The 17,156-nt window shown below is 40.2% G+C and overlaps 1 protein-coding gene across 1 annotated transcript; it reads left to right on the plus strand.

The window, feature by feature from the left end:
- The first annotated feature begins 5,046 nt into the window (after window positions 1–5,046).
- Window positions 5,047–16,234, plus strand: ywhaz (tyrosine 3-monooxygenase/tryptophan 5-monooxygenase activation protein, zeta polypeptide). Its single transcript, XM_039820687.1, has 6 exons — window positions 5,047–5,182; window positions 7,183–7,493; window positions 10,957–11,080; window positions 12,838–13,001; window positions 14,449–14,544; window positions 14,738–16,234. The coding sequence occupies exons 2-6, from the start codon at window positions 7,197–7,199 to the stop codon at window positions 14,810–14,812; spliced, it is 756 nt and encodes a 251-aa protein (XP_039676621.1). The 5' UTR covers window positions 5,047–5,182; window positions 7,183–7,196; the 3' UTR covers window positions 14,813–16,234.
- The last annotated feature ends 922 nt before the right edge of the window (window positions 16,235–17,156 follow it).

Consider the following 17,156-nt stretch of genomic DNA (forward strand, 5'->3'; position numbering starts at 1 on the left):
TCTGCGTTTCTCTACAAAGTGTTTCTTTCAAATTTTCTGCCTGAGGGTTTTGTAGGAAGCACCCTTATCGGTTTTTCTGCCTTGCTGGACTTAAACTCACTTCTAGCTTTCACGGTTTAGTTGACCTGTATACTTTTACTGACAGTTCAATATTTACTGTCCAAATTGACTGCATATCTCTACTGCTCTGCTCACATAGTGTAAACGGTTATTTTCTTCACATTATGTAAATGTGAATTCTTTGTAGGACTTTAACTGCCACTTTAATGTGCAATAATGATGAATGTTTGTGTACACAGTATTGTATTTTAGTAAATCGGGAGCTGTAATATTATGGCAGCAAGAGAGAGAGAAAGGAAGACTCGCAGAGAGTAACTGACAGCTGACTTGGACATCATCCCAGGTGGTAATGTTCATAATCTACACATTTGTATAAGCTTGTACATTTGCTGCACTTGGAGGTTTAAACACAACCTTTACATTGTGGAGGCTTGTTTTTGGGGATTTTTTTTCTGGGTTGAATTGCAAAACACATGATGATGATGATGATATTAGGTTATAGTAAACAGTTCAGAACTGTAAAAAAAAAATTAACATTAACAACTCAAACTTTTATATTTTTTATATACATACATACATACAGAAAGTATGAAAATCTAAGCATTTTGAAAAGGGAAAAGGGTTATGCAAGGAAAACAAGACTTTGATGCAGATAAGAATACCAATGTCAAATATGAAAGGGATATTCAAATTTTAATGAAACGTATCGGTGGTGCGATGTAGAACCTGATAACAACTGTCATAACAGCCTTGTATCAGCCAAACTGCTGACACCCGGAAATGACTCAGTGACAATGGCGGCAGCAGCACTGTGTGTTTAATTAACAAAAACAATGAATCCTGTCTGAACCCGTAAGTCACTTGGCCAGCTAAAAATGATGTCTTTGACTCTTTTGTCACAAAAAGCATTAATTTTCTGTGCTGCCTTTTCTCCAGCTGTGACAGACGCATCAGTTCAGCTCAGACTTAGGGACTGAAAAGATGTACTGTCTTACCATACAGTCACTAAATCACCACAGCATTCCATTTACTGGTGTAACAACCTCGCCTTGTATTCAGTGTCCCTTGACAAAGGTCACAAAATGAGAAATAACTTGTCTTCCCTTTTATTCTGACTATTCAGAAGAACCGAAAAATGAAGCCAGTGCCGTGCTTGTTTTTTTTAATGGTTTGAGCGGCCGACTAAATGAGTCATAGCACCGTTCCTCTGTCTCCTCACACACAATCCACCTCCTTCTTTCCCATCTGTAAACTTGGGAATAAAAAAAACACATCTGCTAGATCTCTTTTGTGTGTTATGGCCCATCTGTTTGGATTCAAGCACAGATAGACTGATGGGAAAAAGAAGCACTTGCACAAAATGAATTAGTTGGATTAATTAGGTGAAGGAATTAATTAGATTCCCACCGGCTATAGATCATCTATTTCCAGGCACATATCTCCGTTTGAAGAGATGAAAACAACTGGAAACCAGAGCCTGCTCTCACTGTACTGGTGATAATGAAACGCTGGGGTTTTTGGCATTATGTGACAGTGTCTTAACATGTAAGGTTAATTAAGACCAAATTATGAATAATTGTTTTATCTGCATTTTTCTTTTTAGGAAAACAACTCAGGGTTCTGAAACCCCATACAAATTTTAATGAATCAAGACAAAACCTGATTATTCTTCTTGAGCGTGTTACTGCTGGAATAGCTGACTATACTTTTAGTATTCTAGTTTAAATTATGTATTTTCTTTTCTTGATGTTTTTGAGATAGACACTTGGTGAGCTTCCAGGGCCTCTATTACTTTATTATTTTTTGTTAGGAGAACATTTTGGGGGAGTATCACTTTCATTCTGGTATATGTTGCATCTACCTCAGCTGTATGTTGTCAGAAATATGTCAAATGTGTAAGACAGGTCAAGGGACAGGATCAATGTGTGGTACCAGAGGAACTAACTATTTCTAAGACTAGAGTGCAATTAGATAAACATGGATGGTGGCTAGACTACTGAGAGGGACATGAAACTACCTATCAAGCAGATACAATGTACATTCACTTTAAGCAGCTGAGTATCATCTCTTTGCCTGGGCCAGGGTATGATTCAAAGACAGTTTTAAAGGTCCTATGACATGCTGCTTTTTGGATGCTTTTATATAGACCTTAGTGGTCCCCTAATACTGTATCTGAAGTCTCTTTCTCGAAATTCAGCCTTTGTGCAGAATTACAGCCACTAGAGCCAGTCCCACAATGAGCTTTCCTTAGGATGTGCCATTTCTGTGTCTGTAGCTTTAAATGCTATTAAGGTGGAGGGTTGGGGTGTGGCCTTGACCAACTGCCATGCTTTGCTTGTTTGCAAGCCATGGGGTGTTTCCCAATATGTGTTCTTCTATTGACTTGTGTGCTTGTGTCCCTGTGAAACGTCATCTTGTGTTGCCAAAGTACTGTCCCAATACACAAGTTCGCATTTCGCCAAGAACAGTTAAAATTCCCGGATGTATTCTTGACACGCCCATTTACCGAGGATACATCGGTTGGTAACTTGTATGAACTTTGCAGCACCTGTATCCCAACATTCATTTCGGCATTCAATGATGGTTGGATTTCCAGTACATAGACAGCCCAAAAACGGGACAATTTTAAACATTTTCGCCATCTTATTCATCACTAAATTCACTTCTGAGAACATTTTAGGCGAGAAATGAACGGTTTATATTTCGAATATAGGCAGTCTTGCGAAAATCTTTGCCGAATTGACAATTTGCTCCAAAGTTTTCGGAGCTCCATAAAATGACGCGGCCGCCAGCTTGCGCCTGCCGGGGCCGCTTGCTCGGCGCTCGGACACAGTCACACTCGGAGACCCCGCTGTAAGACGGAGGTCTTTTAGACCGGTCCCGTAAATAAGGGGGCTTTTATTTCGCCGTTTCGGATCATTTGTTTAAATATCACAACACATGTGGTTAACTGTCTTTTCGAGTTAAACTCAACAAAACCACACACACACACACACACACACACACACACACACACACACACACACACACACACACACACACACACACACACACACACACACACACAGTGCAGCAGGCAGAGGAGAGATATACCATAGATAGACTGTATATTATTAGTCTATGAGATGTACCCGTTTCTTTTCGGGAGACTTGTTTAAATTATGCCATAGGCTATAGCCTACATTATATTTTGTATTTAGTTCATATTTTTGGTGTATTTGTATTCTGATTTATTAGAAGTTGAGTATCAGTCTTTATGATAAATTAACAGTTGTACATAAAGTGGTAACATGCTATGACATGTAGACTAAAGGGGAGACACCAACCTTTATAATTTGAATTTCTAATTTCCATCTCCCTGGGCATATACAGTGCACTACAATAATATAGAAAAGATAATTCCACATAATAGGAACACATAGGACACACCAGTGCATATGCCTATTTATTTAATTTAAACTGACTTAAACTTATATGCTAATAATAGTAGGGATCGCGTTCCCCTCTTTTGAATAAGTAAGGGGTGTTTGTATGGGCTGAAATATGTTTGAGCTAAACCATAAACAATAAAATTAAAGCTCAATTAGTTTTATTTTTCAATATTATTGCAATAGTTGTAGCATTATGAGGTTTTCTTGTCCGGAGATTGTTTTAATACAAAGTGGTTATATTGTTGTGGTTTTTATTGCTAGCTGGTATTTTGGAGCCTTGCAGGTAGCTTCTGTGCTGGGAGTGTTGAGCAATAACAGGAAGAACGCATCTTCTCAAACTGTTAACAGCGTTTTCTGTGCTTGTGAACTTGCGAGTTAATTCTTCCAAGAACAACCAGCAAGAATGTTCTCCCCAAGAACACAAGTCCGTACTTTGCATTCTTGGTATTGAGAAATGCCCATGATGTCTCTCTCTTTCTCATGGGTGTGCCAAATTCTTTGGGTGGGCAAAGCAGAGAAAGGGGAGGTAACCTTCCTCCTTATGACCTCATGAGGAGCAAGATTCCATCTGAGCTTTCATTTTCTCAAAGGCAGAGCAGGGTACCCAGGGCTCGGTTTACACCTATCGCCATTTCTAGCCACTGGAGGTCCATATATAATGTGAGTTCCTGGGGAACTAAAAAACCTCATAAAGTGACATTTTCATGCCATGGGACCTTTAAGGTTCGTAAATTCAGGGTTAGAAATGGTGTCACCTGTCAGAGGGCTCAGTAGATATATGACGGCACAGCCTTATAGGCTACTTTACTGACAGATGCTTAATAGGTCAACATCACCATTTAACATTACTTCCATAGTAATGCTCATTTATTATTATTAATCAAATGTCATCTCGCTAGTCATAAATGGACATTTTTTTATTTTTCACTTGTGGTGATAATTCAAAATAATGACATCTATATGCCCAGTTTCCATAGCAACTGACCCGCTTCGAGCCAATCACGCCCTACTTCCTGGTGAGATTCTGTTCACTTTTTTATTTTATTTTTTTAATTAAGGACTTATTTCATAATTCTTTCTGAGACGCTGAAACAGGATAATGTTTTCTGTCCGACACACTATCTACTATTAAGCAGTAACATTTGAACTCCTTGTCATAGCCTAGACCTAAGATAGAACTAAATCAACTACATCTCCCATGAGTCCTGGTGGACGTTGTTAGACAAAAGTAGCCTACATTGAATATGGATTTTTTTCAACATTCATACAACCGCAAAACCCATGCATGTATAATAAAACGGCCAAACCTTGTAGCTAGATTTACAGTTATAGGATTTTAGAAGCAGAGAATAAAAGGGGCATTGAACCAAAAGAAGACTGACACAAATATTGTGTTCTAAACGCATTAACTTAATTTAGAATATGAATTAGAATAGCATTAGGTTGTTTGTTGCTTGATATGTTAAGGAAATGTTTGAAAAAAAGAGAAATTGTCCACTGACTGAGTTTCCATGGCTTTAAAATGTTTCCTCTAAATTGGGTTGCCCTAGCAACCCGAGTCTGACGTCATCCGTCCCAGTGCGACCCTGCTGCTGTGTCTTTGATTGAAGGGAAACCCCGTGGATGAGCGGGAGAGATCATCAGCTGTGCGGCCGGGAATCAGGAACAACATCGTCTAACGACACTCACAGGTTAGTTCATATTTATTTACCACTGATGGTCGGTAGTATTTTCGACGGGAAATCGTTACATTTGCTCCGTGTGTTATGGGGATTCTTTTAATCCTGCTTGAATCGTTGGGGCGTAAGAGGAAACCAGTGATGCGCCGTTGCTCAGTCATTGTTCCGAGCTTACTGAATGGGAAGCGTTTACTGGACTTTAACCCATCTATTTCTTTTACACGCTGTGTCTAGAAGGCAGCTTTCGGGTGTAACGTTACCACATTAGCTTTTGTAAATGGAGCAACCTAAAACAATCAATGCTCAATGCTCGTAAAACTAACAGCTCTGGGTTGTTTTCCGGGAAGCGAAAAAGGGCGTTCACTTTGGACTGAATTAAGCTAGGCTCCTTTTATTCCAGTTAAATCGAGTCGGTGACACCATTATTGTGGCTTATCTGTCCATCCGCAGCGCTGTTAAGCATTTTTCACATTACACACTGAAAATATTAAAGCCAAAACATACAGCTAGGGTATTTTGTCGCTGTTTGTAGGCTCGCCGCATATAGTACGAGCTCGGTGGGCAGGTGTGTGTGTGTGTGTGTGTGTGTGTGTGTGTGTGTGTGTTCTGAGTGTGTGTGTGTGTGTGTGTGTTCTGAGTGTGTGAGAGAGTGACGTGAAACTGGGTGGCCGACATTCCTCAGAAGGGTGCAGGTGTGTCCGTGCTTGCAAATCTGACTCACTGTGTGATTTTTTTTTTTTTAAACGTGTTCAAGGTTTGGTGTTTCTGTATTTGTTCAAGGCAGCTAGTAAGTAGTAAGCTGCAAATTAGTGTATTGTTTATGCACTGCAACAGTCCTGCAGTTATCTTGAGATGAAGCATGGATATTGTAAAATGTCTTAGCTAGGAAGTAGCCTACTTAAGAAACTTAGCTAGTAACTTGGATGTCATTAGGGGTCTGATCAGCTATAACTAATCTTTTAAACTATAATATACTAATTGATTAAGCGATGGATTGACAGAAAATGTATCTGCAAGTTTTTTTTACATGCTGTTAATCTGTCATTTATCAAGCAAAAATGCTAAATGCAAATTGTTTTTCTCTTTTCTAACATTTGATTTGAGAAAAATAATCAACAGATTAATTGATGAATGAAACATTGATTATGAAAATAATTAGTTGCAGCTAGCGCAACATCTTGAATAGATCACCTTGGGCTCTGCAAAATGATTTTTATTTTTCAGTATTTCACAACATCTTGTATTACCTATTCTTAAATTGCACAGCCCAGACAATTAATCTAGAAGTAATCTACAGTCAATTTAGTCACCAGTATAAATCAAGAGCGTGCAGATGAGTCAAGCTGTCTTAAATCCAAAAACTTTAAAAAAAAGCTGGTGTGTACCGACCAAAGACACATTTACTATTGAGAAGAAAAAAATCCAAGCATTGCGAGAGACACTCATAGATTATAGCACAAAATAATATGAATATGTGATGATACCTAATGTGATGCAAGTCATACTGACCAATGTACCAAATGTTTGCTTGACATGGACTTTTGTCCATGTAATATTCTCCAAAAGAGTAGAGTACTAGTCAAAGTATATACCCCCTGTTGACTGATTGCTATTTTTTTTTTTTTATTTATCCTTTATTTAACCAGGAGAAGCCCATTGAGATTAAAAATCTCTTTTGCAAGGGAGACCTGGCCAAGATAGGCAGCTGAATTACATCACATCATTACATACGTACAAAGACACTATTCCCTGTATCTTCATATTTACATATACATGCATACCAGAAACTGAGAAATCAGGTTATGCAGGGGGGACATGCACTATAGTCCTCCTCCATTCAAGTTAAATAATCAAATCCCCCCCCTCCCTCCTTCCCCACCATGTTGCTCCTCTCTTTCTCTCCTTGCACTTGCTCTCCCCCACCACTCTCTCCTCTGTCTTCCTAATTCTTCTCCTGTCTCCTTTTTGTTTTGTCCTTCCCGACCACCTCTCCTCTGTCCTTCCTTCCTCAGCCCACTCAGGAGCCATGGCAGAAAAGGAGGACCTGATACAGCAAGCCAAACTGGCAGAGCAGGCTGAGCGCTATGATGACATGGCCGCAGCTATGAAGGCTGTCACAGAGGAGGGCACAGAGCTCAGCAACGAGGAGCGCAACCTGCTCTCTGTTGCCTACAAGAATGTGGTGGGGGCTAGGAGGTCCTCTTGGAGGGTGGTGTACAGCATGGAGCAGAAGTCAAAAGATAATGATGCGAAGAGTGCACTGGCCAAGGAGTACAAAGAGACGATCGAGAAGGAGCTGAATGACATCTGCAAGGAAGTACTGGTAAGAAGCAGCAACATGGCATCATGACTTTGCGTAAACATACACGACATTTTCCTAAAGCCAAGTGGCATGTTATCTGTACGCATTTTGAGCTATCCACGTGTATGTCTATGCTGTATACAGCGGATGTAAACATAAACACCACGTGGTGTTGCCACGAGAATGTGCTGTTCTATCGTGAGAACGTCGCACGCATGTAAAAAAAAAAAGGGGGGTTTAGGAAAACATTGGGAAAGGCTTTAGTAACACAAAAAAACGACAAACACGACAGTGACCAACGTCACATGCTGTAAACACGCTAAAAAGCGATTATGCATCTTGATAACACGCCTAAATGGCATATGAATTGGCGTGTCATACAAATGCCACTTTATGAGATCAGTGTGGAAGCAGAGACAATGGGAGGGCGAAGAGAGTGGATGGGTGGAAGGAAGTGGAGAGTAAATTGTTTAAATCGAGATTGATGGATAGGAAGACGGAACAAATTCATGGTGGCATAGAGAAGATGGCTGTTAATGAGAACTGAAATGATCTCTGGCTGAGGGAGGGACAGAAGGTGAGAAGCAAGTATTCAAAGGAAGTACTCCACTTAGATATTAAAATGTTGCTATGTGGAAATAAACAGTGAAAACTATTGTGGGGGGGGAATCTGGTTGAAAACCACCACCAAATATCTTTTTGTAAATATTCATGTACAGTTCTCAGCCACCACTGCTGCAACCTGGCCTGGCCGGGCGTGGATGTCTGGAGCTAGTTATGTTGCGGCCAGTTAGCCAAGCAGCCAATTTGTAGCAGTGGCTAATCGTGATACTGCAACTATTATCCCCTGTAGCCCATAAAGCATTTTCCACATAGATTGTTATTATACAATTTTGTAAAGCAATTGAAAGAACACCCTAAACTGCAAACAAGGTCACTCATCACTCTTTGCAGCATGAATGTTTCATGTTTGCAAAAAGGGTTGGGTATCGTTTGGGTTTTTTCCAATACAGGTGCTAAAATGATATGGTGCCGGTGCCCGAATCGATACTTTAAAAAAAGGACACAAAATGACAGTTGTGAAATGAAAGAATGGCTTGTTTATTGCTAAGGCCATATGGTCAAATTTTAAATGATGTATTTAAAATTTAATAACAATATGTTATAACAATAACTTACTTCACCAGTCAATTGCTGTTAAAAGACAAAAAGAAGAACCACTAGATGGCAGGAGGGTACTTTACAACAATATTGAATGCACCATGAGCTTACGAGGTGCAATTGAACACACCATTAAGTGGTGTTGTTTCTCTGACTCCAGCACTGTGGCCATTCTGTCTCAAAGCAGCTAGTCTACTCTGTGTCTTCAGCTGCAGACTGTTGATGAGTGTTGTCCCAATGTTGGATTCCTTTTGAGTGAAATACAGCTTACAGACCGTTTAGCTGTTGTTTGGTTTCCAGAACCGTAACCCAAAAACCACACAGAAGCAAACCAGGACGCAAGAAAACTTGGAGTCCGGTATTGTAATACATCCATGTGTGAGGTACGCACAATGTTCTTCAATGGGAAGCCAGAGAGGGATCATGCCTTTGTCATTGCACTGATGACACCTACTGGTTGGCCATGGTGCCTATGTGAATGCGGTGGGCATCTAAAGTGAGATTTATGCTTCTGTGAAGGCTCCACGCAGAGCTTTCGCTGTAGCCTACGTACGTGGCCTGAAGTTTGTACTTGTGCGTGGGGAGTATGTGATAGAGCGAGTGACAGTGATTAGCTTTGGAACGAGTACCGACTCTAGAGGCATAGTGGGAGAAACGAAGTGTCTCACCTGTGCTTTCTGACCACAGTGGGAAATCTGTAACAGGAAAAGTTAACCCTCTCCTTGATTTCATGTTTATGGAGGAGGAGAACCCGGAAATGAGTAGGGGGAAAGGCAACGCTACCAAGCCACGGCCAAGAGGTCTAATCACAGTTGTTGCGGTCTGCGTTGCCGCGACATGTAGTTACATGTTTTGAGAGGTGCACGTCAGGTTGCGGTGTAGGGTCCATATCCCTACGTACCTACATACGTACCCACGGCGTCGATTTAACGCAGAAGCATAAATTGGCCTTAAGGCAGGGATTGCTTATACCCTTTTCACACCCAGGGCTCAATCAGGGTTATACCAAGGTTGACTGTGTATTTGAATGGTTTAATCCTATTCAATCGAGCGAGGTGGGTTGGATCAGGGTAGGACTAGGGTCGATTTCAATGTGAATTGCACAAGACCTGGGTCGCTAACAGCCGGGGCGGGACAAATTATGTGATTGGTTGGAAATGACAGTGGGGCAGTCGTCACAGGTCGCCACTTTGAAAAAGAACAACACAGATTTTGTCTCACTGCGCTTTATGCTGGGTTTTCATAGGCAGCTTCAACAACATTAGAGTGGAATTCATTCCCAATGAGAACAGTCCGCTGACTGAGTGCCCGGATGTGTACCTGTCTCCAAAAAGTTTTACAGGCAAAACTGCCTGTATAAACCCTGTATTATAACGTAAACGTATGAAAATGAATTTAATTATTTCAGCACCACCGCCCGCTCTTTCTCTCTCGCTCTAGACCGTGACACCCTTCCAGACTGCAGTTCAATGTGGTTGCTGGGTAGCGCGAAACTCTCCTTTTTTCTCTTTTTTTTAGAATTAGTCGTGAAGCCTACAGCAAAGCCCAACTTTATTTTAATGATATCAAACAAGCAGAAATGTTTTCTCCTCGTCTTGTCTATGTGATGTTAGCTGTTAACTGAATATGACGTGCAAAGCCCCACCCATTTCTAGCACTAAAGGTAATTGTTATGCATTGCTCCCGGTTTGTTACCCAGGTCGTATCTGAATTGTCATGACCAGGGATATACCCGTGTTTACTGGCTTGGTTTGAATTTCCAAAAGAAGGGTTGAACATTGGTCAAATAACCAGGGCTCAACCCTGGTCATTGGTGTAAAAGAGGTATTAGGTGCAAATGATGCCATACACTAATTTCCATATTAGTGACGTCATCGCAATTACTTGCATAAAGCTTAATGCTTGTCAGTTGCAGCGATGGAGAGATCACTAAAGCAGCTTGTCACTAAAACGAAAATAGCTGGTCCACTTTAGTGAGCCAGTGCTAACGCTAGCTCTGTGGCTAACCCCCTTCACTTTCTTTAACCAGCATGCGGCACATGTGCAGTAGAGAGGCACCCGTCCCACGTGTCGGCTTGTTGTCCACATGTTTTTATGTTCAAGCTTGGGGGCGGTGCACAAAAAGCTTACGCACTGTACCTAAGCCATATAATGGCAGGGAAAACCCTGTAAGTGGGGACAGTGTAAACCTTCAGCACACAGGGGGAGCTGACAAAGACAGGTCTGTAGTATGTTTGAACGGAGATGTAACTACTAGGGCAGTTCTGTGTTTAGTTCCACACATTTAAACACTAATGTTGCACTAATGTTACTTCACTTGTAGGACCTGCTCGACAAACATCTGATCCCCAATGCTAAGCCTGCTGACAGCAGTGTCTTCTACCTGAAGATGAAGGGAGACTACTACCGCTACCTGGCTGAGGTGGCCACTGGAGAAAAAAAGGAGGGTGAGTAAAGCAGACCTCTGTTTCCTGTAACAGTGGCAGTCATTTTGAAGTTTCTTTTTTGTCATCATACATCGCTATTAGCCTCTCCATCCAACTCTTGTGCAGTCACTCGAGGAAATCGCACAGCACAGGGAGATTATGCTCAGGGTTCATGCAGCAGTATGCAATAGGGATCGACCGATATGGATTTTTTAGTGCCGATTTCTTTTCTTTTTTCCATCAGCCTTAGCCGATGACTGATACGGGCTGCCGATATTTGGAGCCGATACTGCTTTTGCTCCCTCAATTTACATCATAAAAATGGGGGCAGTGCAATTGTCTGCACGTGAACAGCAGCGTCTCCAGCAACACAGAGCTGCCTGTTGACGCCTGTCTGTAAATAATGCTGGGAAAAAAATCTATCAGCGAACGCAGCTGCGTACGCAGCAGCAGCGTATGGGTCGATGCATGTAAAAACCCAAATATCGGCCCGATATATCGTCCGGCCGATAAAATCGGTTTATCAATAGTACGCAAGTCCTTTCAAACACAAAGATTTAAATGGTGCCACCTACTTTTTAAAAACAAACACTGCTGTGTGATCCAGCCCTTTGTTTCTACGGTGATAGGCTGTTGCACATCTGTTGTAGGATGGGACGAATGTGTCCTAATTAATGGTCCTTAAAATAAAAAAAGTCTTTTAAAATGAGACCACGCTCGTTTCAGGTGTTTGTAGCTAGAATAATGACACCCTCCTTGCTTGAGATATTGATCTTCTAAAATGTTCTATTTTTCAAAGGCTTTACCCTAACAAATACACTTGATATTTCTTTGATTTTTGAGAATTTTTGTCATCTTAATTCAGTCCTGTTTTTTTTCTTCATTTTTTTTATTTGATGATAGGGGTTTTATTTTCTGCTTTTTGTGAGCCATGTTGGTGAAATAACTTATTTTTCTTAAATGTAAAATGGTGGCTTAAGCACCAAATGATTATTGGCAAACGATCGATTAGTTGACCGACAGAAAATGAAAGTAGTTTTCTAGTAAAAATGTACATTCATAGGCTTCAGCTTCTCACTGGGAGACTTTGCTGCTTTTTTGTACGTGACATAAACTGCATATGTTTTAAACTGTTGGACAAAACAAAAACAATAATGACATTTTTTGTTTAGGGGTAATTGTTATTGGTATTTTTCATTTATTACAGACAGTGCAGCGAAAACACAGGTCTTTCCATTTATTTTGAATGGGGATAGTGCGTTTAGGTGGTGGGTGCCGCGGGGGTGGGGGGGGGGTGGAAAAAACGCAGCGGCCTTTGGCGATAAGTTGGTTAAAATATTTTGTAACCAGCGATCAGTCGGTTTTGAGGCGGTGTGAGAGTCCAGATTACAGAAAACAGGAAACAGCACTGCCTCTATCGCTGCCACAACAAAGTTTTAAAACACTGAGGGTAAAAAAACTTAAAACACAAGCACTGAACTGCCTAGGAGTTTGTGTAACAGCTGAATGCTTGCCAAACAACAAAGCACAGTCGCTTCGTCTTGTCAGAAATGGGTCATTACAGTGACCCTCTCACACAACGCTGCACCACCCTGCGGAAAATCGCTGGATGATGCAGCTTGAGGAGCAGGAACATAACATCACACACACACAAATGGTGCACAGTGGAGTGTACTCCTATCCTGGGCGCGGTTACAAAGTAATGTGAACAAACCTCAAGAGATTGTTTTTCCATTTGAAAAATCTGCTTCCTGATTGGTCTATCTTCCTATGTGCAGAAATCATCAGTAGTTCACGAGCTGCCTACCAGCAGGCCTTGGATATCAGCACCAAGGAAATGCAGCCTACACATCCCATCCGCCTAGGCCTCGCTCTTAACTTCTCTGTCTTCTACTACGAGATCGTCAACTCACCCGAGGAGGCATGCAAACTGGCCAAGGCGGTAAGAACCGTCCTCTTCTCACATTAGTGATTTATTTCTGTTTCTTTTTGATTCTATTTCCATTTTGTTTTGTCCTCTAAAAGATGAATCATCCTGAATCTGGTGAAAAGTATAATATGAGGTTAATTTAACATGGGTCTGTTGGTCTGTAACAAATGAGTTTACTTGAAAGCGGAGGTGTTCATTTTGGTGTTTGTGACTGAGACTTGCTCCAGTCACTGTATCCATCCAGTATGGGGGTTGGATACAAGAGGAATGCTACGGGCCTTTTTCACAGCAAATTTTAACTTCTCATAGTAGCAAAAGTACAGGTGCTACTAATTGGTTTACAAAATTACAGGAATATTCAAGGTGGAAGCATACCATGGGAATTAACAGGAACTGACATAATCCAATAATTTGCCAGATAAATCAATTCATTTCTCAAATAGATACAATGTGAAATGTGTCATGTGGTGAGTTAGCTAGCAAGTTTACTAATGGGAAAATGTGAGCAACAATGTGGGTTGTGTGCGAACGTAGGGTTTAAAGTGAAACACATTTATAAAATAAATGCTTTACAATAAAGAATGAATGGAAATAGATGAATTTAAACTTCTCAATTAGCATGCTTAATCAAGCTACCCCCATACAGCTAGCTAAGGAAAAACTAGAAGAAGGTGTTAACAAGTTATAAACTCTGTGCTTTGGGCTACTATCTGCTGGTTAACTGTAAAATCATAAAATAATTTATCTCCTGTAACTATAATAGACGGTGCAGTAGTGTGGGGGTAACAATGCACTGTGTAGGCAGTGTATTGTTACAATTCAATTAAATGAGCATAATTTTAACCAGAACATACTATAAGACCTAGTATTGCTTTTTATATGTGTATTTATGTTGTTTAGTTCTTAAGACCTAAATCTTGTATAAGGACCTATTATTAACACGTTCTCCGATCCTAACAGGCATTTCATTGTAGTTTTACAAAGGGCAGGTGTACTGAAAAAATAAACCAATTAAGCATAAATGGTCGTAGTATCAGTTGCAAGGTTATCCCCAAAGATTGGAGCTATGGGGCTGTGCCACCATAAGTGTTATAACCATTAGAAGAACCTCAGTGTTTCAACTGTGTATTTCTGTTACACATTTTGTACAGGCAAGTTTACATCCTCCATCATTCTTCAAAATCTCAGAGCCCTGAGTTGTTGTTGTTGGTCAAAGATACATTATGTTGTCTGCTACATTCAACCCAATGCTGTATGTTGTGGATTGTTATGGTCTTGTAACTTTTCACCGTATGTATGTATATATATATTTTTTTTTATTCAAATCATTGTCTTTTCATTTTTGCCCTGTCAGAATGTATTTAAATAATTTCATGTTAGTGTATTTACAATTTTATTTATTATTTGGAAACCTGCACAATGGTATTTGGAAGCACTGATGGCTGTCTGTCTCATCCAGGCCTTTGATGAAGCCATTACCATGCTGGACTCCCTCAACGGTGAATCCTACAAAGACAGCACCTTGATCATGCAGCTGCTCCGTGACAATCTGACAGTGAGTGTCTCGTCTTCATCTTCCTGCATGTCTTATACTTTCACTTTCCTGCTCTCTCTTATCTCTGTACTGGTTTGATTGAGTTTCACATTACTCATCAAACTCTCCTATTTACATATTTGAGACGCAGAGTTTTTTTTTTAACCGTGGTTCTTAGTGTGCACTTATCCCAGTATCCTTTGCTTTATTGCAGCTGTGGATGTCAGACGCCCAGGGTGAAGGCGAGGGTGAAGGAGAGGAGACGGAGCAGGTAGCTGATAAGAACTGAACTTCGGAAAAACAAACAAGAAAAATACACATTTTTTTACCTCTCACCAGCCTAAGTTGTGTGTGTGGTTGTGTGTGCACATACATGCACAGATATGTATGTTTACACTCCACTCACAATGTGTAAAGTACAGTATGTGTGTGCAGATACATTGAAGTGTGTGTGTGTGTGTGTGGTAATTGTATGAGCACCTCCACAGAGAAAAGAATGGAATAGATCTGTTTCTTTTGAACATTACTCATTGTGTCAACCAGTGAATGTTTATTTTGTTCTTTTTGTCCATGGTTTAGTCCAGGTGAAATCCCTCCTTAGATCCAAAACAGCCCCATTCTCTTTAACTTTATTCACTGTAGCAAACTACTGCTGTTGCAGGAAACGCAAACAAAAAAACCTCTAAATGTAGTTTTGATAATTTGTATGTTTTTACTTGAACTCAACATTTACAATCTTTGTGACACTTGGGTCTACAAAATCCTTTGAAGCATGTAAACTGTAAAAAAAAAAAAAAAAAAATTAAACGTCACAGCGGTCTGAATTCACTAAATTTACATCTGACAGACTAGCAGTGATCCTATAGATGGCAGAACTTACCTTGGTAAAGATCTATTACCATATTGCTTGTATCCATCCCGCCCTGTCAGTGTCCAGCGTAGCAGGTAGTATTTTTATGGATGGTACATGTGTCATGGCTCAATGGGTTCTATGTGCATTCAGATGTTGGAAAGGTTTTCTGTATGAAAGGCCACTTGCGAAAACTGTAGTTGAACTTTAGTTGATCTTTTGTTGAGAGGATTACATTCCATTTCACTGACATCTTTTCACTCTCAGTGAAATGTATAGACTATAATTTCCTGCAATTTTCCATAACACACAACAAGGTATAGACAGCCTAAGATAAAGTGAACAACTTGACAAAATGGCTCGATACTGTAACTTTTGATATTTTATCTTTTCAGCAGTGCAGAGGATACTTTTGCCATGTGCTTTTGTGGCTTTCTACTCCTTTCTATTCAGGTGTTTTGTATTTTCTTTTGGTGTATTTTATTCCCTTTGACTCATGATTTGACTCCTGGAATGTATGTGGTTCTCAGTAGTATGGTGTGAGGGTTAGCCGTGCTTTGAAACTGGCAGTTTTTGCTTAGGATTTAGCTTGAACCAGGTGGTTTACAGTAACATTTACCTTCCTTGAAATGACATTGTGAAAAGACAAACTAAAACAATGCTAAATATAAACTGATTATTAAAGTAACTTGGTAGAAAGCTGCATTATGACCATTTAGTAGTCACAAAGTAGTGCCAGTTTATTCTATTACAGTATCTTGGTTTTAAAAAAGTGGGATGCAGGATTCAGAATTTGCAAGTTTTAAGTACGTTATTTGGTTATGTGCTTTCATGTAAGTGGAATTAAAAACATTAAAATCACGTGTGCTGTGCTCAATGTGTTTGTTTGCCCTCTGAACATGTGGAATGACAATTTTACATTGTATTAACGCATATAAAAAGCTGTGTTGGGCCTCTGTTGGTTCATCAGCTCAGTCTGCCAAGATTTACCATGTCAGCTGCTAACATCAAGACATCCTGTGATCATAGTGATTTGAAAATGCACCCATGTTAAAGCTAAGAAGTGAGGACCGTCACCTTGATTCTGGTGAATTAAAAATGTAAAGGGGAGTAAAGCACCTTGAAAGATGCTGAGTTCTGGTTTGATTTTAGATGGACACAAGCTTTTTACTGCCCTCTGCAGATGGAGATGGCTTTGAAGGGCAATGTTTGTGGTGCATGTTTTGTTTTAAGATGACTGACCAAAATATTTTTAATCTATCTACACAAACCTAGAAATGATTTTTCCAACCCTGAGAAAAAATCTGACTAAAAACCAAGTCCACCCTAATGTGTGAGATGACAAGGTGCCAGGTCTCTTGATTTGATTTTTGCATAAATGTCAAACACTAATCTACTCTTCACAGCCATGCAGATCCTATCACACTGTTGTTAACCTTAATCTTTATAAGCAATAGTAAGCCTATCGCATTATATAATTCAGTGACATCTGTGAGCAATTTATCTCTGATCAATGGCCTTTAAAGACGTGAAGTGAGTAATGTGGCTCTCTTTCATTTTCACACTGATAGCAGCTGATAAGGCCCATGAGTTACACAACAGCATATGCTGTGTGATGGCTCAACATCTCACTTCTGTAAAAAGGGTACATTTATAGTGTTAACAATTTGTATGTGATGCATTACTGCATGGCAATTGCTAAACGACTATACACTATTATCAAATGAGGAATGTCATGCGTTGTGTTGCAGTAAAACGTCATTCCCGGTGCATGACAAGCCCA

Source organism: Perca fluviatilis, chromosome 13, assembly GCF_010015445.1.
Source record: "Perca fluviatilis chromosome 13, GENO_Pfluv_1.0, whole genome shotgun sequence".
Taxonomy (NCBI): Eukaryota; Metazoa; Chordata; class Actinopteri; order Perciformes; family Percidae; genus Perca; species Perca fluviatilis.